At 65.7% G+C, this 22,882-nt stretch overlaps 2 protein-coding genes across 2 annotated transcripts; both read right to left on the reverse strand.

The window, feature by feature from the left end:
* Positions 1–1,748: 1,748 nt before the first annotated feature.
* CRYBG2 (crystallin beta-gamma domain containing 2) lies at positions 1,749–9,605 on the reverse strand. The gene is made up of 20 exons (XM_040585632.1): positions 9,095–9,605; positions 7,596–8,923; positions 7,055–7,102; positions 6,846–6,964; positions 6,416–6,572; positions 6,191–6,330; positions 5,977–6,103; positions 5,632–5,667; positions 5,425–5,552; positions 5,075–5,201; positions 4,632–4,774; positions 4,424–4,550; positions 4,275–4,307; positions 4,059–4,171; positions 3,794–3,923; positions 3,483–3,622; positions 3,247–3,370; positions 2,525–2,683; positions 1,980–2,139; positions 1,749–1,837 (listed from the first exon to the last, which is right to left on the reverse strand). Exons 1-20 carry the CDS (start codon positions 9,603–9,605, stop codon positions 1,749–1,751), a joined length of 3,939 nt encoding a protein of 1,312 aa, XP_040441566.1.
* A 3,857-nt stretch (positions 9,606–13,462) lies between these two features.
* ZNF683 (zinc finger protein 683) lies at positions 13,463–16,074 on the reverse strand. The gene is made up of 4 exons (XM_040585633.1): positions 15,919–16,074; positions 15,454–15,582; positions 15,064–15,369; positions 13,463–13,471 (listed from the first exon to the last, which is right to left on the reverse strand). Exons 1-4 carry the CDS (start codon positions 16,072–16,074, stop codon positions 13,463–13,465), a joined length of 600 nt encoding a protein of 199 aa, XP_040441567.1.
* Positions 16,075–22,882: the final 6,808 nt, after the last annotated feature.

Genomic DNA, 22,882 nt, shown 5'->3' on the forward strand with positions numbered 1-22,882 from the left:
CCCACCGCACCGCCCTCAGCACCGCGGTGAGTCCTGGCCAATCGCACAGCAGGGGCTTGTGCTCCCCACCAATCCGGCGCTGCCAAAGCTCCCCGTTATTAGCCAATCCCGGCCTGGCGGGGGCTATATAAGGGTGGCTGAGGGAGGCGGGACTTCCGTCGCCCAGCCGGGGGAGCGCCGCTGTAGGGAGTCGGGTTTGAGTTCTGCGTTCCGCGCACGGGGCCGCTCTGAGCGGCTTTTCCCCTTCAGCAGCGTCTCTGTCCGCAGAGCTGGGCTCCGCCTGTGTGTTTCGAGGTCCCTCCGCGGCTTCCAGGCGCCACAGGCCCAACTCAGGCTGTACAGGGCCTGCGTGCCTCCTGGGCCCTTGTCCTCCGTGCTCTGGTGGCCCCCTCTGCCTTCCCACCAGCATTTCCTCATGGCACGGCGGTGGGGTTGTGGTGCCAGCCTGGCACTCGGTGTCCGTGTGTCTGGCTGCTCTGCAGGCCCAGCATTGCTCTCTGCAAGCTGCCCTGCAGGTCCCTGCTTCCAGCGGGCAGTGCTTTGGGCTGGGGCCGGCAGGAGCATGGCCCACTGGGCATCCTTGTGCCACACGCACTGCTCCTGTCGTGTGGTTATGTGTCCTCCTGCCCAGACAGGTCTTGGGTAACTGGGGACATGCTTCAGTATAAAGATGGACGTTGGATAGTGGCTGTTGGTGGAAGCCAGGGCAGTGGTGGGCCGGCTGGAGATGCCTGGTGTAAGGACCTCGGTGCACCTGAGTCTGCTGAGGGAGCCTCCCGCAGAGGCACCGCGCTGTTTGTCGCCACCAGAACAGCCCCGTTTCGCTGCGGGGTTGGTAAGTGATGGCTGCCCCAACGCAGTGAGTCCCCAGACTGGGCTCAACCTGCTCAGCGAACCAGGCCCTTGCCGGCAGCTGTCTCCTCTCCCCAGCAGCGAGGACAGAAGCGCTTGATGTCTCCGTGTATGGATTTCTCACCCCGTGTCCCTTCTGGCTCTGAGTCACATCCCCAGGGAGCTCCTGCCCTTACCCAGGTGGAGAAGACCTCTGGCCCTGGGACCTTGAAGACCTGCGCCACAATGCAGCTCTGCAGCACGGACACAGCGCTGCCGAAGCAGAGCTCACCCTGGGGTGATACAACTGGAACGCCTCCGAGCTCGCAGGTTGGGCTCCCCCCTGAGCTGCAGCTGGTGGGGTCTCTGCCATGGCCTGCGCCTCCCTTCTGGAAACCCAGGGCCTTGGTGCTGCTTGTGGCCTGTGGACACTAGAGGGCACCGAGCTCCCGTGCCGGGAGCAGGATTAGGCCCAGAGCTGGTGGAGGGCAAGGTGCTGGAGTGGGAGGCAGCTCCCCAGCATGGCAGCTGCCAGGCTGTGGCCAGTGCAAGGACAAGGACACCAACCACCCAGAGGCAAAGCTGGCCCAGACGAGGAAGGCCGTATCTTACACACGTACATAAATACAGTTCAGAGGGGGAAGCTGGTGAGGAGGGGGCTCTGCTGCTCTCCGGAGGGTTCTGCACCGGTCGTGTCCGTGGGGTCCTTCATGAGCCCGAGGAGGGGGGTGGTGTGGTTCCCCCTCGTGACGGAGGGGATGGTGGGCACCCTTCACGCCAGCAGCCATGGCACAGGGGTGTTTGGGATGCGGTGTGCGTGGGGTAGGAGGCCTCCCGTCCCGGTGCAGGGACACTGGCAGAGTGTCCCCCTCCTGCCCCAATGACACTTCTGAGTGTGAGGGCCGCACGCCGCCCCCTCATAGCACCTGTATGTCCCAGATCTGTGTGGGTCTTTCCTCAGCCATGTCCCAAACGATGGCGTGGTCCCGGTCGTAGGATCTGCCACCTGTGGAGCAACAGGAGGGTTTCAGGAGGGCAGACCCTGCTCCTGATGGTGGTGAAGGGGTGGGTGCCCCATCTCGTGGCCAAACACCCTGTTTTGGGGCGTCCCTGGAAAAGCAGCCCCTGTGCCGGCACCAAGGCCTCACCCTTTATATCAAGGATCATGTCCTCGAACATCTGGCTGTGGATCCGTCCCTGAGAATCGATGCTCCAGGTCTGACGTGGCATCCGGGTCTCCGACCAGAGCACAGCCTTCGCGCCCTTCCCGGCTGGCCCGATGACCTGCAGGCTCATGTTGGGGGCCACCTGCAAGGAGTGGTGGTGGCTGGGTCAGCCCACTTTTCTCCCATCGTCTCCGCCCAGCACAAAGGCTCAGAGCTCAGAGGGGTTTCCCTGAAGGTGCAGCTGGTTCTGGGGTGGGATGAGCAGGAAAACCCCTTGGTGAGAGGTGGGGATGATTAGGGTGACAAAAACTCCTCTGGAAAGGCAGGGATGCCTTCACATCTCCAGGGGAGATGTAGGGAGGAGTGAATGAACTGTTCTGTGGGGACAAGGCTGCGGTCAGATGCTGGGAAAAGCTGTTACAGACCCTAAAAGATTGCTGTGGGGTGGCGGGTATCCCAGCAGGGGTCCTGCCAGGGGCTCCCCCAGGTCCCCTCTGCCGTTCTGGCTATCACACATCAACCCTGACCTGGTTTTTGATCAGCCCATCCTCGTAGTACCAGACAGAGCTGCTCTGCTCGCTCAGGCTGGAGACCACCACCCGCCCCGCTTTCATGTCCTCCACATCATCGGGGACCATGAGGTAGAGCTCCAGCTCCCTGCTCCTGATACGGAAATAGATCCGTCTCTGCAAAGAGAAAAACCTTTTTTGCACCTAAAAACCCTGCTGCCTGTGCCTCCGGCCCCGCCAGCCACAGCTGGCTGAGGAGGGACCTCACCCAGCTTGTGGCTTAGGGAAGGGAGGACCATGGTCCCCTGGGGTGGCTGCCCAAAGGGTCCTCCCTGTCCCCCCTTCCCCCGAGCAGTCCCTGCCTCTCCCCAGGGCGATGGCTGTGGCCCTGGCCTGTCTGGTAGCTGGCACAGGCAGGGCTCACGGGCTGGGATGCCGGGGCATTGCGCAAGGTCCCTGCTCGTGGGGAGCATTTTGCCACCAAAGGGGCCCCTCCCAGGGCAGGGGACAGGGATCAGGGTGACAGTGCTGGGCTGGTGGCACCTTTCATGGGCCGAAGCTGCCAGCAGCGCCTGGGCTGTGCCCTCCTCCCTCCCCCAGCTCAGCTGGAGCCACTCATCCTCCTCCCAGCCATCGGCACTGGCGGCTCTTCAGCGCCTCGTGAGCTGCCTGCCCTGGGGTTTTGGGGTTCACCCCATCGGGTGCCAGCACCCTGTCCCCTCCCGCAGGGTGGCACGCACCTGGCGGATGGGGTAGAGGGATCCCACGTGCTGCAGCCCGCTGTACGTCAGCCAGTTGGTGATTTCGGTGCAGTCTAGCAGCCACTGGCGCCCTCGGAAGTCACCATGTTCGCACAGCACCCAGCTGTGGGGGATGGGGCAGGATGGGGTGGGACGGGCAGGGCACGGTCACCCCTGGGTGGGTAGATGGCACCCACCAGCCGGGGCGGGTGAGAGCAGGGCTGGGGCTCACTTACATCCCGCCTTTGATGCGCACCGACAGCACGTGGTTGTTGAAACCCTCTGCCTGGAGGCTCCGCACTTCGTTGTTCAGCTCGATCTCCTTCCCCTCGAAACATTCCAGCCCGTGCAGGAAGATGGAGGGCTCCGAGAAAAACTGTGGGATGGGGGAAGAGGTGAGGCAGGAGGAGTGAGCACCCATGGGTGCAGAAGGGCTCCAAGGCCACACAGAGCCAGGACTGGGGGCACCCGTGGCAGAGGAAAAAGGTTCCTGGGGTTTTTTGTGCCGCCAGCGCTGGTGGGAAGGGAAGGAGGGGCTGGTACTCACCACCGGGACCTTCCTCAAGGAGCGGATGGTGGTGGAGGAGAGGCAGCCCATGGCGCTGAGCGTGGGGTACTCGCCCTCGGACAGCACGTGCTGCTCGCCGGCGAAGGCCTGCCCGTCGAACAGGATCCAGCTGGCGGGGAGGAGCGTGCCTGGGCTGACGTGGCCGTCCTGGTGCGCATCCATCCCTCCTGTGGCTCCCCAGCACCCCTTATCCCACCCACCCTCCCTCCCGGGGAGCCCCCAGGGTGCCTGCGGGACACCCTACCTGCCCCCGCGGACTCTGCAGGAGCGCGGGATGAAGGTGGCGGGCAGGGCGTCCTGGTCCTCCTCGAAGGTGACATGATCCCCAGAGAATTCAGGCTCTGAGAAGAGCAGGATCTGGGGAGCAGAGGGGCTCAGTGAGGGGGGCAAGATGCCACCACTCCTCAAGGGGCTGCATCCCCCGGGGGGCGCATCCCCCTCCCCATCCGCTGCCCCTGACCTTGGAGACGAAATGGAGGTTGTGTTCCCCGACCTGGAAGCAGATGGACGGGGGCTGGTTGGCACCTTGGACCGGTCCAGCCCCCACCAGCCCGGTGTGTGGTGGCACCGGGGGGTCCCACGGCGAAGGGGGGAGTGCGGAGCTCTCACCTGCAGGATGGGCTGCGCCGAGGCGATGCAGCAATCCGTGGCGCCCCAGTCTTCGCAGCTGCGGTACACCCCCTTCTCCAGGATGTACTGCTCGCCCGAGAAGTTGGTGCCCTCGTAGGCCACCCACCTGCCGGGAAAATGTGGGTGCTGGCTCAGCCCCCCCTTATCTGTCCCCTCTGACCCCCCTCTCCCCCATCCCCACACTCACACGCCGCTCAGCACGTGGATGGACTGGGTGACGGTGCCGTAGCCGGCCAGCTGCGTGTCGGGGAGCGCCTCGCTCAGCTCCACGCTGGGGCCCTCCTCGAAGTCCATGGCCTCGAAGAGGACCAGCGCCGGGTGGGAGAAGTCCTGTGGGGAGAAGGACCCCCCCGAGCCCCTCGGTCTGTCAGGGGGAAGGGGCTGCAGGCCGGGCGCTCTCCACACGCACAGCCAGGGTCCTGCCTGGCCTCAGGGTGCCCAGGGGGGTGGGAGCAGCTCTGGGCACCCGGACCTCTACGTGTGATGAGGTTGGGAGATCTCAGGCCATCCCGGCTGCCTGGCGCAGGCACGGAAGGTTCTCTTTGGGGGATGAGGATGGGTCTGGGGGTTCTGGCTCTCTCTGCCCACACAGGGTCCATCCCCAAGTGATGCCGCTACCCCTGCCCTCACCGTCCGTATCAGCCGTAAGGACAACAGCTCCTTGCTGTAGCCGCCCCACTGCCTCCAGTCCTGGTACTCCCCTTCCTCCAGCAGGTACTGGTGGCCGCGGAAGCCCTCCTTCTCGTAGCCGACCCAGCTGTGGCACAGGCAGACACAGGCAGTCGGCTCTCCAGAGGATTTCCACGTGCCGGGACATGGGGCCACCACCCCCACGGCTCCAGGGCCACCCTGTCCCCCAAGCTGCCCGCGGCCATCCCACAGCCCCAGGCAGCTCCTGCAAGCCCTTTCCCGGGGGTGACCGTCACCTTCCCACCCTGCTCCAGCCGGGATGCCAGCCCTGCCCACCCCACGCCGCTCACCAGCCACCCAGGACGTGCAGGGAGCCCACGGTGGGCAGTGCTGGCCCAGGCAGGTGCTTCAGGTCGTAGATGTCTCGGCTGATGGTGAAGCTGCGGCCCTGGAAACCCGCAGCCTCGTAGATCAGCACCTGGGGACACGGCGGGGTGAGCACAGCACCGCAGCCAGCCCGGCCCCGCAGCCTCGCCGGGCACTGCCCGGGCACTCACCTGCGGCTCGCCGGGTCTCTCCACGACGGGGCAGCCCTGGAAGATGAAGGAGCCCCAGTGAGGCTGTGGCAGCAGGAGGGGATGATGTAGGGTCGTCCCATTCCCCCCCCACCCCTTCAAAGCCTGAGCTGGTTTTTGGGTCGTTTTCATTCAAGACCAAGCTTTTTTGGACTTTGTTTTATTGCTTTCCCTCACCACCAACGCTCAGGAGCGTATCCCAGAGCCACGCTTGGCACATTTCCACACCAACATTCAGTGACGGGAACTGGAAACTGCTGGGAGATGCTCCTGCCTGTCGTGCCCGGGGCTGGATATGGCCCCAGCGCCCCAGTAACCAGCACTCACCAGCCTGATAGGGTGCATGGAACAGATGGATGGGTCCTTTGCTCCCCAAGCCTTTAAATTAGGATACCCGCCTGGCTCCAAAACATAGGGGTCGTCGTCGAAGAAAGGCTTGGAGTAAACCAGCCACCTGGGGAAGCGGCAGAAAGCATCACGCCCTGCTCCAGCCCGTGCTGGAGCCCATCTGGCACCCACCCGTCCCCACGGTCCCACTCACAGGCCCGAGTGGACGATGATGGAGGCGGCAGCAAGTGCCTGGCCCCGTGTGCGGGTGTCCTCAGCTGAGCCGGTGAACTTCAACCGGGCGCCTTCGCCGTTCTCCTCCGCAAAGAGGCTGATCTCAGGGGTGCGGTAATCCTGGCATAGGGCGGAGCAGTGTTATGGGGGTCCGGCACCCCCACCTTGGCGGGTGAGTGGGTGGCTGGGGGGTCCCTGGGCTTACCCGCACCACCCTCTTGAAGGAGCCAATGCGGAAGGGCCGGCTGCCGTGGGGCTGCCCGCTCTGCCCATACGCCGTCCAGGGGTTGTCGATCTCCACGTCCCCCTCGGCCAGTACACACTTGCGCCCGTGGAACCGTGGCTTCTCGTACATCACCCACCTGGCAGCGGAGTGGGAACAGAAGGGGGGAAATCCTGCTTTTATCTGCTGCCCCACAGCCATCAGGAGCCTTGGGGCAGACCGTGGGTGGGGACATCCTGCCACCACCGCGATGCTGGATCGCAGCCGCAGTAATTAGTGCTGGCAGGACAGTCACTCCTGAAGCCCAGGCTGGGACCCAGCTGCCGTCACCGGCACAGGGAGCGCATGAGCCCTGGCTAAGCCCTCCCTCCATGGCCTCCCCATGTGCCCTCGCCTTGCTGCTGTCCCCTACCCGCCTCGGATGACCCGGATGGAGATGGTTTGCGAGAGCTCCCAGGACGTGGCGTCGGGGATGTCGCCCCAAATCTCCCGTTTCTGGCCTGCGAAGCCAGCCTCGGAGAAGAGGATGATCTGGGAAGGGGTGACAGAGTGAAGAGGTGCTGCCGTACCGCACCGCACCGCATCGCACCATGCCCCAGCCAGCCCAGCCCAACCCTGTACCTTGCCAGGTCTCGTGTTGATCTTCTTGAAGCCCTCCTTGTCCTCCTGCTGCAAAAACCCAAGGGGGCAGGCGCGTGAGGAGCGCAGAGGGACATCAGCTGCACCAGCCATCTCCCCACAGCCCGAGGAAGCCGCAGCTGCCGCCGCAGCCTCGCGTCTGGCGTCTGCCAAACCCTCCCACCGCCCCGAGCAGCCACACCTCGAGCATTCCTGCACTGCTGGGGCTCAGCCTCCCCGCCTGCCCCAGGACCCTCCCAGCACTCATGGTGGCACCCTCCCATCACTTGACCTGGTACCCTCCTGTCACCCACTCTGGTACTTGCCCAGTACCTTTCCATCACCCATCCCAGTACCCTCCATCACCCATCCCAGTACCCTCCCATCGCACCAGGGGCTTTCACCCTGTGGCCTCTCTGATGGGAAGCACAAGCCATGTGCTGGCAACAGGAAAAGATGCTCCAGGGTTCAGGCCCCGCCACCTCCCTGTGTGCCCCGGCAGGCAGAGCGTCTCCCCAGGTGGCACGTTGCGGGATGCACTCACCAGGACATCAGCGGGGCACAGGGCCACGGTGCCATCTGGCTCTTCAGTGACAGGAGGGATGGAGCCAGGTCCCGGGGCCTCCAGCATGGCCATCTTGGGGCTGAGGTGATCACCAGGGCCCAGCCCATTGTGGTCCCCAGGGATGGGGGAGCCCGTGCCCCCAGCATCCCTGCCGGGCAGCTCAAGCGGGGTGGTGCTGGGGGAGACGAAGCGGCTGTAGAGCACGCTGTTGTCCAAGCGTGAGTAGGGCTTGCTCTCGTCAGCCGCCGTCGCCCGGTGCTCCAAGAAGTGGGAGAGCAGTGCCATGCCCTTGAGAACGTTCCCTCGGAAGAGCACGCTCCCCTCGGCCAAGCCCCCGGCCACCGGTTTGACCTTTTCCTCTGCTCCCACCTGCCTCAGTGTCCCCAGGACCGAGCCCTCCTCCGCCCAGCCGTCACCAGCCACACCGTCCCTGGGCTCCCCACGGGGGGTCCCGGCCAGCGCCCGCTCGCTGGGGCTCAGGTAGGGGTTCTCAATCTCCACCTCCTCCTCGAGGCTCTCCTCCTGCCGCCCCGGCGGGCCCCGCGTCAGCAGCTCGCGCAGGGCCTCGGGCAGGGAGATGGGGGCGCGGGGAGCCACGCGGTCCTCGTGGATGGGGGGCAGAGCGGCACAGCGGCCCAGCGATGATGGCCGGGGCTGGCGTGGGGCTTTGGGCGCCTTCCGCATCTCCGAGGGCTCCATGTTGCGTAGCGTGTCCACAAAGATCTCCATGTCCACCAGCAGCTCAGGGTCCTCCTCGGTTGCATCAGGGGAGGTCTCAGCTGGGGTGTCAGGGGCTGGGGGCTCAGCAGGGGGCTCTGGGCTGCTCTCAGGCTCTTGGGCCATGCCCTGGGGTTCTTCTGTTGTCTCACCCCCCTCCAACTCAAGTTCAGCCTTTGGAGATGCTGGTGCTTCAGATGGACCATTGCTTGCCTCCGAGGAGGGGTCCTCGGGCATGCTGCCAGCTCCCGAGGGGCGCTCTGTCCTCCATGGCGTGGCTGAAATGGTGCCGTCCCCGTCTGCCATGCTTCCCTCTCCCGCACCAGCTGGATCAGCCCGGCCACTGGTGCCTGCCGAGGGACACTGCGGGGAGCTGGTTATACTGGTTTGTGGGTCCCCAGGCCTGTCGCTGTCTCTTGGGGTTGCGTTATCCAGCGTGGCTTCAGCTTGCGGCAAGTGTTTCTCCCCGGGGGATCCCTCGGCCAGGAGCCCAGTGGCCTCTGCGGTGCCCGGTGAGCTCTCGGTGCCCACCGCGGCCCCAGCAAAGCCGCTGCCGTCCTGCCTGCGGCTCTCCAGCTGCGGCAGGGCCACTGTGGCACCGGCAGTGCTGCGCATCCCGTTTGGGGCTCCCCTTCCCTCTGCCAGCCCCGGCTCCAGCCTGGCTGCATCCCTGCCCGTCCGCAGCACCGTGACGTGCCTGGCCCTGGGCAGGGCAGGGGTACAGCCAGGCTCGGCCGCGCATGGGGCACCAGGACCTTTACCGGGACCCCCCGTGAGGCACTCGGCAGGCCGGGTGGGGAGGAGGGTGCCATGCACGTAGCTCTCCCTGTGCACAGGCATCTCACGGGGGGGACCCACCGGCGGGGGGATGCCATCGCTGCCGCCACCGGCCCCCGTCTTCCCCCTCTCATCCTGCCGCCGGGGCTTCTGTGTGGGGGAATACACCTGCGAGAAGATGGGGCCGTGCGCCGTGAAGTCCTTGAGGAGGTTGATGGAGGACGAGCGTTCCCGGTGTGCCAGGCTGGCGGGGCCGGACGCCGTCTGCTCCACGATCTCCCTCTCCCAGGCCTGCAGCAGGAGGGACACGCGCGAGGGGCTCCCGTCCCGGCCCCGCGTGCTCCCCGCGCTCTCCAGCCGCCGCGACACCAGCGAGACCTTCTGGAAGCGGGACCTGCCCTCGGTCCCCGGAGCACCCGCCGCTGCCTGCTTCATGCTCAGCTCCGCACTGGAGACGAAGCCTCTGGCCTTGGTGTGTCGCAAGGGCGGATCCATGCTGGGGGTCTGGGGAGGGGGCTGCCACGGCCCCGCAACACCCCGCGCTGCCGGGCTCGGCCCCCGCGGCTGCCGCGCTGGGGCTGGCAGAGCTGCATGGAGAGGAAGATGCTGGGAGAGTTGAGCAGAAACCACCCTGGGGGACCAGCCCTGGACCCCAAGCCAGACCCTAAAGCCCCCCTACGCCTCCCTCTGATCCTGCAGGACATTTTGCGGGTTCCCAGGAGCATAGGAGGTGGCTCTGGGTCTCTCTGCAATTCTCAGGGTGCTCACATCATCCATCCTGGCACGTGCAGGATGTGGTGGGCACTGTGGGCCCCTCTCCTGCCTGTGCCAACACTTCTGCATCCAGCAGGGATGGTGGGGAGCTCTGCCGTGCCACCTGGGTGGGCTCTGGCAGAGCCCGGCGGGCTGGCACAACACAGGTGAGCGTGCAGGATCCGGCCCGGCCGTGCTGTTCCCCGAGCCGTGCCATGCCCCAAGCTGCGGGATGAGTCAGGCGGGCAGCAGGGCTGCGCCGAGTCAGCAAATGCAGCAAACAAACAAGCCCAAAAATCAACAGGGAAGCTGCTCTGGGGGGGGGAAAGGGCCCTGGCCAGGACCAGGACGAGGGCTGGGGCAGCTGTGGGGTTTGCAGGAGGAGGTGGGGACCTGAGCAGCATCTTCTCTTGACCCTTCCCTGCCACTGCACGGCAAAGGTGGGATGGCTCCATCCACCTCTGCAGCCCCATCGGCAGGAGAAAAGGAGCTGCGCTAGGCACCCGGCACTTGCACCCTGACCCAAGGTGGTACCCGGCGCTCAGCTCCTGCACCCTTGTGTTCGGTGCTGCAGGATGGGCATCGCTGGGGTCCCTGGGGCGCAGGGCAGGGGACAGGGACACCCACGCCGCCTTGGCTGGGGGGGATGCCGGTGGAGGCGTCGCTGTGCCGTGGCTGCGTCCCTGCCCCAGAAGGGTTTTATTGCTGGGTTTGGGAAGCAGCTGACGCAGCAGGTGCCGGGGAGGGAGCCGGAAGCGCTCCAGCATCTCGGCATCTCCCAATTAGGACCTGTTTGGTGTCACCGCCCGGCTACAGGGACAGCGGCAGGGATGGGGCTTCAGGCTCAGCCCCGAGGACAGGCTGAGCTTGGGGTCTCCTGGCCAGGGATGGGGACACCTCCCTGCACAGCCACTCCTTAGGCTGGTTTTCCTGGGTGACACCTTGGAAATGGGTCTCATCCTGCACTACCTGGGGCTGAGCTCCCTCCACCAGTTGGGCTTTACCAGTCCCTAAGGGGGGTCGAGGAGGCTGGGGACAGGCAGAGAAGTGCTGGGTGCAGGCAGCTGCCTGCCCCTTCTGCCAGCCTGCCATGCGCCCTCTGCGTCTTGCTCTCCCTGGCCCGGCAGGTCTTTCCAGTACAGATAGGAAGAGTTTGTGTCATTTTCCAGGAGGCAATGAGACCTCGTCTGGGACAGCCAGCGCCGCTCGAGGCTGGGACCAGCCTGGGCGGGACCGCACATCTGCATGGGCAAAGCCACATCTGCATGGGCAAAGCCACAGCTGGGTCCCCGGGGCCACAGCTGGGTCCCCAGGGCCACAGCACCTGCCAGTGGAAGCAGGATGGGTGCACTCACCAGTGCGGAGGAAAAGCTGCTTAAACCTGCCAGGGTCAAGATGGGTATCAAGGCAAACAGCCAAGAGCAGGGTCAGGCTGGAGGGACCCCCAGCACCCCGAGTCTGGGGCTCTGCGGTGGCACATGGGGACCCTCGTGCCAGGGCAGTGCAGTTTGCGCAGGGCCGTGGCCCCTCTCTGCCCTGCCGTACTGCCATCCCACCGGGGCGGGAGCCGGAGCCGCCTGGCACCTGGTTGCACCCCGGGTTTGCCTCAGCGCTGGTTTCTCAAGCGCTCGCTGGCAGTGCCCGGCTCCGCCGTGCCCGTGGCCCCGGGGTGGCACCGGGACAGGGACGCCGGCTCTGCACAGCGCTGGGGTGCTGGGGGGAGGCGGGAGCTGCTGACTCAGCATCACGGCTGCCTCTTGCCTGGAGCCAGATTTCCAAAGATCTCCAGGTCTGTCTTTCCCATCCCATCCCTGCAGCTGGATCCAGCACCCGGTGCCGTGCCGGGCTGCCCGGTGCCCCAGCGGCCCTGGGAAAGGAGCTCACCCCGGAGCCCTGCTCTGCCCCAGAACCCCATTTTTTCACCAAAATATTTCCTACTGTGATGGTTGCTCAAGGACACAAGGACATGAGGATACAAGGACACAAGGGCGAGACCCTGTGACCTCCCGGCTGCTCGTGCCAGCCATCTCTGCCCGCCAGGACATGCCGCACTGGATCCCGGTGGAATTGCCACACCAGGGCACCCGGCACAGTTAATTAATCCCCCCCTGGCCGAGCCAAGCCAGCCCGCTCAGCTCGTTTGCTGCCTCCCATCACCCAAAGGGTCTCCCAGCACCCAGCCCAGGTCTTCCAGCACCCAAGTAAAAGGTGCAAGGTGCCATCTAATATTCAGAAGAGACACAGAGGCCAACGGCAGCAGCTGCAGGTGCCTTTGAGCCGGTGACCACGGATTAAGCCGAGCCTCCGGCCACACCGGGCTGAGCCCCATCGCCACGGGGTGAGAGCGGACCTGCCGCCTTCGGGAAAATCAGGGCTTGGTTTGTGTGGCTGCTGTGCAGGCTGGGGTTCATAACCAGGGCAGGGGATCCGCCACCTCCCCTCCTGCCCCTGCGTCCCCCCTGCCGAGCTGTGCCACGGGCAGCCGTGTGCCCTGTGGGGAGGAGGGGGACAGGGGTGCTGCGGGAGCCCCACTGTGCCCCCAGCCCGGCTTGCAAAGCCACCAGAGGTGGAGAAGCCCCAGCTTGTTCCTGTGGCTCTGGGGATGTGCTTCGGTGGCAGGAGCAGGGTTACAACCCCAGCAGCCCCCCAAATCTGGGGACTGAAGGTGAGAGGGGCAGAGCCAGGCTCAGCCCCCACCTCCCAGCCCTGTCCCCCCTCCCTGGCCGGTGCCAATCTCTGGAGCAGTAGGGACCCATCCCAGCACCCCCCAAGCTGGGGCATGGGTCCAGGCACCGGGCAGCATCCCATGGGTCCAGGCAGGACAGGAGCACCAGTACCTCCGGCTCCCAGCACTGCAAAGCCTCCCTCTCCACCAGCACCCGTGCAAGCGGGGCCAGCCCAGGCAGCACCCTGTGCCTGGGGGCCTCCCACCCTGCACCCCCACCTACCTGCTGGCCGAGGGTCCCGCTGTGCCAGCCGGGTGGCGAGTGGGGTGCTGTGCTGTGCTGTGCCGTGCCGAGCGGGGCTGGGGGTGCTGCTCCCTGCACGCCACAGCTGGGCGGACCGGCAGAGTCACCCGCCGAGCACCCAGCCCTCAGCACCCAGCCCTCAGCACCCAGCCCTGGCGCAGCGGAGGTTTGGCATTCCTCAGGTGCTGACAGCCGGGGAGCCGGTCAGGCTGGTTCCCCAGCACCCAGCTCCTCCGTTTCCTCCGACTCAGCAGCGCCGGGAGGGAGCCTGGCTGGCCTGGGTGGCTCTGGGCCCCTCAGACCCCTGCCCAGCCACCCCCTCCCCACCACCCATCTTGGTGAGGGCGATGGTAACCTTGGAGGGGATCTCAGCGACCAGCTGTGTCCCTGCACCTGCAGCCAGCCCACCAGGGCACTGTGTCAGCCGGGCTCAGCTGGGCCATGGGGCTAGTGGGGTCCCAACACACTGTGGTGAGGGGCTGGGGGTCCCCAGGGCTGTGGGGTTGCATGCGGATTAATCAGCTACATGGGGGTCCCACACGGAGCCCCCAGCACTGCAGCACATTCCCAGGAGGCTCCTAGTACTGGGAGGTCTCCCAGGTCTCGGAGAGCTGGGGGTCTCAATGGGCTTCATGCCGGCTAGGGGACAGAGTGGGGTCACAGTAGCTCTGGGCCACCGCAGGAGACCTGACCCCGGGGTGCAAGGCCCTTTCCCGGCAGGGCTTGGAGTGACAGCAGAGCCATCACCCGCCCTGTATCCCTGCCCTGCCCTCCCGCTCCTCCCCAGCACCCACAGGTGCCCCGCTGCGGTGCCAGACTCACCCCAGGGCCACCACTCCCAGTTGCTGGCCCAGCCTGGGAGCCTCCCTGGCCACCGCCAGCCCAGTGCAAGTGGCCGCAGTTCAGGTCCGGTTGGGGTGCCCGGGGCCACCCAGCTCTGGGTGCCACCACTCACGTGCTGGGGAAACTGAGGCAGAGCTGAGCTCCATCTGCACCTTGGCCAGCAGGACCAGGGGCTGGCTGGGGCTGGGGGCTCGTGTGTGGCCGTCCCCCACCTGCTGCCCCACCGGCTTTGCTGCCCTGGAGAAGTGTCGGGTCGTGGTGGGGCTGGAGCGTGTCAGCCGGACCCTGCCCTCTCCCTGCTGGAGCCGGTGGGACACGGTTGTGAACCCCCCCGGCTGGAGCCACGCGCCACTGAGGGCAGCCACGGGGGCTGTGTCCCCAACTCCAGCTGGAGAAGAGTCTCTGAAGCCCCCCCAAGTCCCCGTTGGGGGGAGCAGGCCCTTGACTCCCAGAGGAGGGGGCTCCAGGGCCACCAGCCCCTGGTCCCGAGCCATGTGGCACTCCAGCACTGGAAGAAGTGGCTCCATCCCATGTCCCACGCCCTTCCAAGGGACACCCGCGGTGATGGGTGATGCCCTGGGGACCACAGGGACCCTCCTGCCCCTCCCTGGGGAGCTGCACCGGGCTGAGCCCTGCCGAGGGCAGGTGGGCTGCAGAGGCAGAAAGGTTTATTGAATAAAATGACGGGAGGGATGTCACCCACCGGCCCAGCCTCAGCAGCCGGGGCTGTCACATCCTTTGGGGGTGAGCGAGGTGCTCAGGGTGCAAGCAGGATGCGGGAGCAGCACCCAGAGGTATTGGAGCTGGGGATGCCCCCCCTGGCACGGCACACTCGGACAGACCCCTGGAGGGTTTGGTGGTGGCACCGAGCCGACAAAATCTGGGATGGGCAGAGCTGTGTCCCCATGGGAGCTGTGGGGGTGACATGCTAGGAGCTCGGAGGGCACCTGAGATTGAGGGGGGCTGAGAAATTAAAGCTTTTTCCCCGGGAAAAGGGGGGGTGTTGTACTCCAGGCACAGCCCCGGGGCGACACTGCTGCAGGGTGGGGGCACAGATGGCCTGGGAGGAGGGGCTGGCTGGAGGGACACCCTCCCCGAGGGCTCTGGGGACACGGAGATGCTTGGCACTTTGGGGGACCCCCCTCCATCCTTGTCCCCAAGGCTGGGGCAGCATTGATGGAGCCTGGGGCTTGCAGTGGATGGTGGTGGCAGCTCCTCCTGGCTCTGAGGGGCTGGGGGGGCAGCCCCCCTCCCTGTGCAGCCCACAGGGCTGTCCCAGCTCAGACAGGCCCTGCTGGGGGACATTGCTGCTCCCTGGGGACACCGTGGCGGGTCCCCACATCCACCTCTGCCCACCCAGACAGCCCCTTCCCCACCTCCCCCAGTACAAAGCCCTGCAGCAGTGCCATAGCCTGGCCTGGCCGGCTCCCTCCTTCCTCCTCATCCTCCTCCTCCTTCTGCACTGGCCACCCAGCAACCAGGCTGGAGCACCCACCAGCCTGGGCTAGGTGGCCGGGGGGGACCGGGGATCTGGGGGGTGGGTGCCAGCAGTGGTGTAGGCACCGGTGGAGCTGGAGGTGGATGTGCTGGGAGAACTGTCTGTGGCACTGGTGGCACTGGAAACGCTTCTCGCCCGAGTGCAGCCGCAGGTGGGTCTTCAGGTTGCTGCTGCTGCTGAAGCGCTTGTGGCATGTCTGCAGGGGCAAGAGGATGGGGGGCTTGGTGTGGGTGCTGGTTTGGGACCCTCCCCACCCTCCCAGCACCCAGTGGGTGCTTACCAGGCACTGGTGGGGCTTCTCGCCAGTGTGCACCAGCCGGTGCTTCTGCAGATGTACCAGCTGTGTGAAGCACTTCTTGCAGATGGGGCACTGGAAGGGCCGCTCGCCGCTGTGCACCCTCAGGTGGACCTGCCGGGGAGGGGGGAGGGGGGGCAACGGGGCGATGGGGGGGCATCTGGGGAGCCCTGGAGTCTGGGTTGCCCCAGCCCCCCACCCCAGGAGCATCCTGCAGCCCCTGGGCACAGCTGGAGCATGGGGGGCTGTAACTGCAGCCCAGATCAGAGCACTTCACACCGCTGGGCACTTTGCTGTGGGGAAACTGAGGCACGGGGAGAAGCCCACAACCTGCCAGCCCAGCTGGGATGAACCACCACTGTCCCTCGTCCCCAGTGCGGGCTGACCCTAGGGAGGCAGGAGGGGTGGGCGGGGGTGGGGGGGGAGCAGGTGCCGGGGCACCCCAGGTACCTTGAGGTTGGACAGCTGCCCAAAGCTCTTGGTGCAGATGTTGCACTTGTACTTGCTCCTGCCAACGTCCTTCCCCGGCGGGTACGGCCGGGTGCTGGCAGGTGGCTTGGTCACGCCGCGGTGGGACACCTCGGGCTGCAGGGCAGAGCAGGGCATCCCCCCCGGCAGTGGTGGGCACCCTCCTGCCCCGCAGCTGGGGAAGGGGAAAGGCCCTTGGAGAAGAGGGACACATCCCACCGGTGGCTTCGGCAGGTCGGGAGCACCCTGCCCGTGGGGCAGGAGGGTCCCACACAGCCACAGGCAGGGTGGCAGCTGGAGGAGGGCACTGCCACAGCCCTGCCCAGGTGACACTGGGGTCCCCATGTCACCCAGGTGGGCTAGCGGCGGCGCGGGCTGCGGGGCCAGCAGGAGCAGGGAGCAGTGGGTGCCACAGGGGCAGAGGCACAGCTGGGGCAGGAGAAGGGGGTGCAGGCTGCCCAGGGGGACCCTCGGACCCCTGGGCAGTGGGGGGAGTGGCTGGACCCCCGCCGACGCCGCCTCTGCTCTGCCAAAGGGCTCCTTCCTCCAGCCCTCCGTGCCTCCCTGCAGCTCTTCAGCCTCGGCTCTCCTCTCCTCCTCCTCCACGCTGCTGGTGGGGACATCTTCGGTGCAGAGCAGCCACGCTGGCAAAGGGGCCATGTCCAGCCCCGCGGGGGGTCCGGCAGCTGGTGGCCCTGGTGGCATCAGGGGCTGCAGGCAGAGGAGCAGCCAGGGGGTCAGCAGGGAGCCTGGGGGGGAGGACAGGGAGCTTGGGGACAAGGGGCCAGGTGGGGGCAAGCCCAAGACAAGCAGGAGCAAAGCTGTGTCTGCTGGCCAGGCAGGAGCACCCGCTGCCGGGTTTGTGGGGCCAGGGGTGCAGGCAGCTGCCAGGGGAGGGGCTGTTTCTGGGGGTGGGGGTGTCTGGCGAGACCTTGGCTCTGCCCAGGAGCCTTTTGGGGAGCTGGCAGCCTGGCCCCAGCCCCTGGGCATGAGGGGCAAGAAACAGGCCACATCCCGGGGAAGGGAGGGAGGAGGCAGAGGAGGGAAGGGAGGAAGAGCAGGGGGGGAAGGAATGCAGGAGAGCCGGGGCAGAGGGAGCCCCCTTCCCACATCCTCACTGAGCCACGGAGGCCACGGCGGCGGCGGTGGGTGCTGGCTGGGGTCCCGGCCGTGCCCCACGGGGAGCTTGGGGTGGGCAGGCAGCGGCCACAGGCAGACGCCGGGTCTGCTGGGGCAGGGCAGGAGGTGGGGGACTGCGGGGTCTGGGGTCACGTAGCGCATCCAGGTGCCATGACAGGGACCGGGGGTAGCCAGGGGGGACCGGGAGTCCCTTCCAGCCAGGCGACCTGTGGAGGGGACAGGAGGTGGGACCAGGACCATGGGGCTGGATCCCACAGACACCAACTCTTAGCGTGGAGAATTTTGGGTTCAACCCCCAGCCCCTTGGTTTGCGGGTGGTTTTGGAACTGGGGTGGGGGGGTGGCCAGGGATCCCCCTGCCTGCAGAGCAGGCTCTTTGGTTGTCACTGTCCTGATGCTGCCCCACCACAGCTGTGCCTCAGTTTCCCCTCTGCAGCATTGTCTAGAGAGAGTGAAGCTGCTCCCTGCAGAGCCCGGGGCTGCAGGGGGGGGTCAGGGCATCCTTGCAGGTGCTAGAGGCAGGAGGGAGGTTGTGGGGTGATGGGAGACCACGGCGATAGCAGCAGGGTCAGTACTCACCCTCCAGGAGAGCTGCCTGTCAGATGTCCCCTCCGGTGTAGATGTTCCCAAGCAGTGACAAGACCCACAGGTCCTGCAGGATGCTCTCACGGTTCCCCACAGCCAGTCTTGGGGGGGCACCGGCCACTGCTCAGAGCAGGCTGTGGGGGGGCTCTTGCCCCATCCTGCACCCCCAGACCCAGCAGGGCGGAGGGGCAGGGCAGTGTGGGGCCTGGCCACTTCCCAGCGCCCTGGGGACAGTGCTGGCACCCAGCGCCCTGGTACCAACCCCAACCCCGAGCACGAAAACCCATCGCCGGGGGGAAAATGGCATTGGAGGGTTGCCCAAAGCTGCTAAACACGAGCCGAGGGCTGGGCAGGGAGCGGAGCCAGGGCTGGGAGGTGGCCAGGCAGGGCAGCGCGCTCAGCCCATCCCGCTTCCCCAGCCACTGGAAGGCAAACAGGCATTTTTTTTCCCCTTTTGCTTGTTTTTGGGGTAGCAGTAGTCAAGCCTAAAAACCAAGCTTGTGGCGCAGGCTGGGGAAGCCCAAGCCTGGCAAGTGAAGCCTCACATGACCCAATGTCACCGTGTCCCGGTGCTGGGGAGCTCTGTCCCCTGCCGCTGATGCTGTGCCCAGTAAAATGGCAAAGAGCAGCGACAGCTGGAGCGGTGGGAGCTGGGGGCTGGGGGGCAGGTGGAAGGGGCAGAGCCAGGAGGGATGCTGGCACATAGGGACATCCCTGCGGGACATGGCAGCATGATGGCTCCTACCTGCTCTGGTGCCAGGGCCACCGGTGAGGCCCGGCTGCGGTGGCGTCAGGGCTCGGCGGCGGCGGAGAGCAGGAGCAGGAAACCCGCAGGCTCAGCGGCCTTCGCTAAATTTGGAGAGGTGAGGGGCAGCCACCTCGCCTCACCGGGAGGAAGAGGAGGAGGAGGTGAGACCGGCTTGTTTGTGATATCACAGTCCCACTGGGGACTTGGCTCCCCTGCCAGGGCACAGCCCCGTGTCGGGAGCCACCACCGGTGACACCGCAACATCCCCAGGAAAGCAAAGGGAGGTCACCCTGTGCCCCCCCCCCCAGTGCTGAGGGCACTGGTGGCACTGGGAGCTGTGTGGGAGGGGATGGGGACACAGCAGAGCCCCGAGCCTCACACAGTCAGGCTCTCATGGGGTGGCAGAGGTGCCGTTGTCACCCACCATGGGGACAGTGGGACCTTGGCCATATGCCAGGCGGTGTCACCGGCCCTGGCTGCATGCAGAAAGAGCAGCAGCAGCCTCGGATGGGGCTGGCTGACAGCCTGAGACCGCATGAATGGTTCTCCCTAAACAGGATGTTAACTCTGAAACCTACTGGTGGCTAATGCGGTTACCGCTTTGAAATGCAGCGCTGGGTGAGCAGCTCCCGGCTCTGACGGCAGCCCCAGCCCCACACTCCAGAGTGGGGTCTCTGACCCATAGGGGCCACCCTGCTCCTGTGACGGTGGGGAGGGGATGAGTCCCACACCCACTCCAGTACCTCCCAAAAAGCTGCCTGGCTGGGGAAGACCAGGAAAAGCTGGTTTCTTTTTCCCTGCCCAGTTCCAGCAGAGCCTCTGGTCCCCTCCAGTGCCCTTCTCAGGGAACGTGGTGGCTTGAGAAACCACCAAACACAACCAGGTGGGCAGTGGCCGGGGGGGGTCTGGGGGCAGAAACCTCCTTCCACACTGATTTGCTTCAGAAGGAAAGTGTCCGGGGCGGGGGCACAGATGGGAACGGCAGCAGCTCCTGCCTGGCCACCAGCTGAGTCCCCTCAGGAACGGGCAAAGGGGACACAGAGGGGTGTCATGTGGCGGTGGGGACATGTGTCCTGGGACCCCAGAACACCCCAGTTCACAGAGGCGGGGGGAGGGGCGGGGGGGGCTGCAGAGCCTGAAGGCGATGGCAGGGTGCTGGAGGGGGTGGCAGGGTGCCCTGCTGCCCAGCCCCCAGGACCCTTGAGTACATGAGCAGGATCTGACCCCTGCATCCCCCCAGCCCCACGGGCTCCTATGATCCCTGGGGATGGGTGCAATGTGTTTGTGTGTGTGTGTGCATGCATGTGCAAGCATGTGCAAGCGTGTGTACGTGCCAAACAAGCTGAGCCATCTGGCCATGGCTCTGTGGGAAGCAGGAGCTCCCCGCCACGTCCCCCGGCACTGCCAGGGCTGGACGGGGAGGATTTAGTCAGCGCTGGGGAGGGTCCTCCCTGGAGCAAACCAGTTCCCCAGGCGCTGGGGGAACTGGAGGGACACTGGGATGAGCCAGGGCCCTGAGTCACTGTGCTCAAAGGGAGGGACACAGTATGGGAAAGGCTGTGAGGACAGGCTCAGCCTCAGCACCCAGGGGAGAACATGGGGCTGGAGGGAGCCCCACGGACCCCAAGTCCTGCTGGGGGGCTGCAGGGGGGTCCCTGCTGCCACCCTCCCTCCAGGCAGGGGGAAACGGGCAGGTAACAGTGAGGAAGGAAAGGAAAAGTGAAAGGCAGTTGAAAGGGATTAGAGATGAGACCGAAACATCGCTGGGGTTGGTGGCGGAGGGGTGAGGCAGGGCTAGGATAGGGACGTGTGTCCTGGGACCCCAGAACGCCCCAATTCAGAGAGCTGGGAGGAGCTGCAGAGCCTGGAGGTGATGGCAGGGTGCTGGAGGGGGTGGCAGGGTCCCCAAGGGGGTGGCAGGGTGCTGGAGGGGGTGACAGGGCTCCCAAGGGGGTGGCAGTGTGCTGGAGGTGGTGACTGTGCCCAAGGGGGGGATGTCAGGGTCTGGGGGGGGATGTGGGGGGGATGGGATGCCCAGGGAGGCACAGGGGACAGCTTTGCAGGTGTCTTTGGGTGTGTTGCAAGCAGCCAGGTGATGGCCAGCAGCCTGCCAGCTGGGCAGGAAGGAGGAGGAAGGGGAGCGATGGGTGCTGGGGACCAGGAGGCTGAGATAGCAAGTGTTCCAAAACCACAGCGAGATGTCCCTGCTTCCTTCCTGCCAGCACTACAAAAGGACAGCGGGCACCACCATCGCCCCTGTCTGCACCTCGAGCTCACAGCACCCAGCACCCACTCAGCACTGCTCAGCATCTGAGCATCTGCTCCTCCGAAATGTCACACCTCCTCTGCCTGCTCGCATGGCTCGAGATAAGCATCTGCGGAGGCAGCAGCTCGGAGCTGAGGCCTGGCACACTCACGCTTTGTGTGACCTGCACACCCACCCCCCACCTCCCTATCCATCCCCCCCACCTTCAACCCTCCAGCACCCATGGGTGCTGTGGGCATCCAGGCAGCGGTGTCCAGCATCAGCACCCAGACCATCCATGGAGCTGGGGTTCCTGGCAGCGTAGGGTGCTGGTGGCAGCCCCATGGGTCCCCAAACCGCCTCCCTGCCGGTCCCCCTTGGCCTGTGGTTGATCTCAGGGCGGGGGTGGCCCTGGCAGCAGGTGCTTTTTGGAAACACTCCCTAGGTCTTTTTTGCTTCACTCGAGTTGGGGTTTCCTGGAAGGGACCGAGAGCTTAAAATAACCCCGGGGTGTTGGTAAGAAACAGCTCTGAGTCTGGGCACCCGGCTGGCACCCGGGTGGCTTGCCAAGGTGCACTGAGCTCATCGGGTCTCTGCAGCAGGGCATAGGGATGGGGGTGCTCCAGGGAGAGACCTTTGCCCATGTCCCCCAGGCTCTTGGGGCACCAGCGGTGGCAGGGGCAGAGCCACCCTGGCCTCTGGGCTCCCCAGGGTGGTGCTGAGCTGGGGTTTGTCCCTGTGAAGGCAGCCGATGCAGGGCATGACCCCACACGTGATCTCAAGGCACTGACAAGCTCCTGGGCATGAAGCCGATTTTATGGGTAGGGAAACTGAGGCACGGCAGGAGCAGAGACGTAAGAAGGGTCTGTCTGGGCTGACCCTGGCCAATATCCCCCACCCTGGCTGGATTTTGTGGGGGCGGTGGAGCCTCTATGCCCATTTGCACCCAGGGGCACCCAGGGCTGTACTGCCAGCAGGCAGAGTTTCCCCCTGGGTGAACACTGGGTGCCCCCACCCCGTCACCATGGGACAGGCACCTGGAGGGTGCCACTCTGGCCACACCTGCAATGAATTTCCAGGTCTCAGCACGTGGGAGGGGGTTGAGCACAGGGCAGTGCTGGCTGCAGCTGCTGGCGGTTGGGGGTGATGCGCGGTGGGTTCACCAGTCAGCTCAGCTTCCCCGGGGCCACCCTGCCCAGGACTTTGAATGGGGGGTGTCTAGCACCCTGAGAAGTAGGAAAACCCTCTTTGCCAGATCAGCGGTGAGAGGAGGACGATACAGGGTAAGCTGATGCTTTGGGAGGTGAGGTCTAGCTGTGGGCATCCCGCCCCCCCCCCCCCCAGCTTAGCTCCCCCAAAGCAATTTTCTCTCCCACTGCCTGGGTTTGCTCTTAGGGGGAGTGAGGCTTGAACGGGGGGGGTGGGGGGGAGGGAAAGGATTTAGGGGGGCTTGTGAGCCCTGGTCTGCTGAACTCTGCTGCCTCCAAGGAATATCTCTTTCAGCTATTGATTTCCCTTTATCAGAGAGCAGGAATATGTATGGGGCTGAAATCCTGATCAATCCCCGCTCTGCAGCTGATCGATCAGCTCCTGCCCAAGCACTTGTATCAAACGGAGCTGGGGGTGCAAAGAGGAGCTGCCAAATCTGGGTGTGACCCATCACCCCGTGCCAGGGCTCTCCCTGCCCACCTTTACCCCCTCCTGCCTTACCCGAAAGGCAGCGGAGCCGTGGGGAAGCCTGGCACCAGGAGCACCCCTCAGGTCACCCCACAGGCAGCTCCTCACCCTTCCCTTGTCAGGTGCTGATGCCCTGGGGAGCCCCATTTCTGACGGCAGCAGGATGGCCATGCTCCATCCCTGCTGTGGGGACCCCAGAGCCCCAAACCCAGAGGTCTGGGGCACCCACCGACACCCCAGAGCTGAAAAGCAGCCCTGGGGGAGCATTTCTGGGGTGTTGGGAAGGGGGTGCCCTGTTAGGGCACCCTTGGGAGCACGCTTGTGTCTCTGGTAGGTCGATGCACCCCCAGCCCTGTGTCCCCAGCACTGGGAGGTACCGGAGCATCCCTGAATCCCAGCCGGGCTTGTTAGAGGCACGGGGCAAGCGCGGGGTGTGGGGGGCCATCAAGGGGGAGGAGGCGGCACTGTGTCCTCCATTATTGATTGCTTCGTAGCCAAAGGTCAGCAGCGAGCGTGCAAGGCTGGGGAGGAGGGAGGCGGGTGATGCTGGGA

Source organism: Falco naumanni, chromosome 3 (assembly GCF_017639655.2).
Source record: "Falco naumanni isolate bFalNau1 chromosome 3, bFalNau1.pat, whole genome shotgun sequence".
Lineage (NCBI taxonomy): Eukaryota > Metazoa > Chordata > Aves > Falconiformes > Falconidae > Falco > Falco naumanni.

Coding starts and splice junctions, on each gene's coding strand:
- ZNF683 (XM_040585633.1), bottom strand. CDS start 16,074: ATGCCCTGCTCTGCCCTGCAGCCCGAGGTGTCCCACCGCGGCGTGACC. Junction 15,583..15,918: donor GGCAGCTGTCCAACCTCAAG/GTACCTGGGGTG, acceptor CCTCCCCGGCAG/GTCCACCTGAGGGTGCACAG. Junction 15,370..15,453: donor AGAAGCCCCACCAGTGCCTG/GTAAGCACCCAC, acceptor TTGCCCCTGCAG/ACATGCCACAAGCGCTTCAG.
- CRYBG2 (XM_040585632.1), bottom strand. CDS start 9,605: ATGGATCCGCCCTTGCGACACACCAAGGCCAGAGGCTTCGTCTCCAGT. Junction 6,965..7,054: donor TCAACACGAGACCTGGCAAG/GTACAGGGTTGG, acceptor ACCCCTTCCCAG/ATCATCCTCTTCTCCGAGGC. Junction 2,684..3,246: donor CCCTCTACCCCATCCGCCAG/GTGCGTGCCACC, acceptor TTCTCTTTGCAG/AGACGGATCTATTTCCGTAT.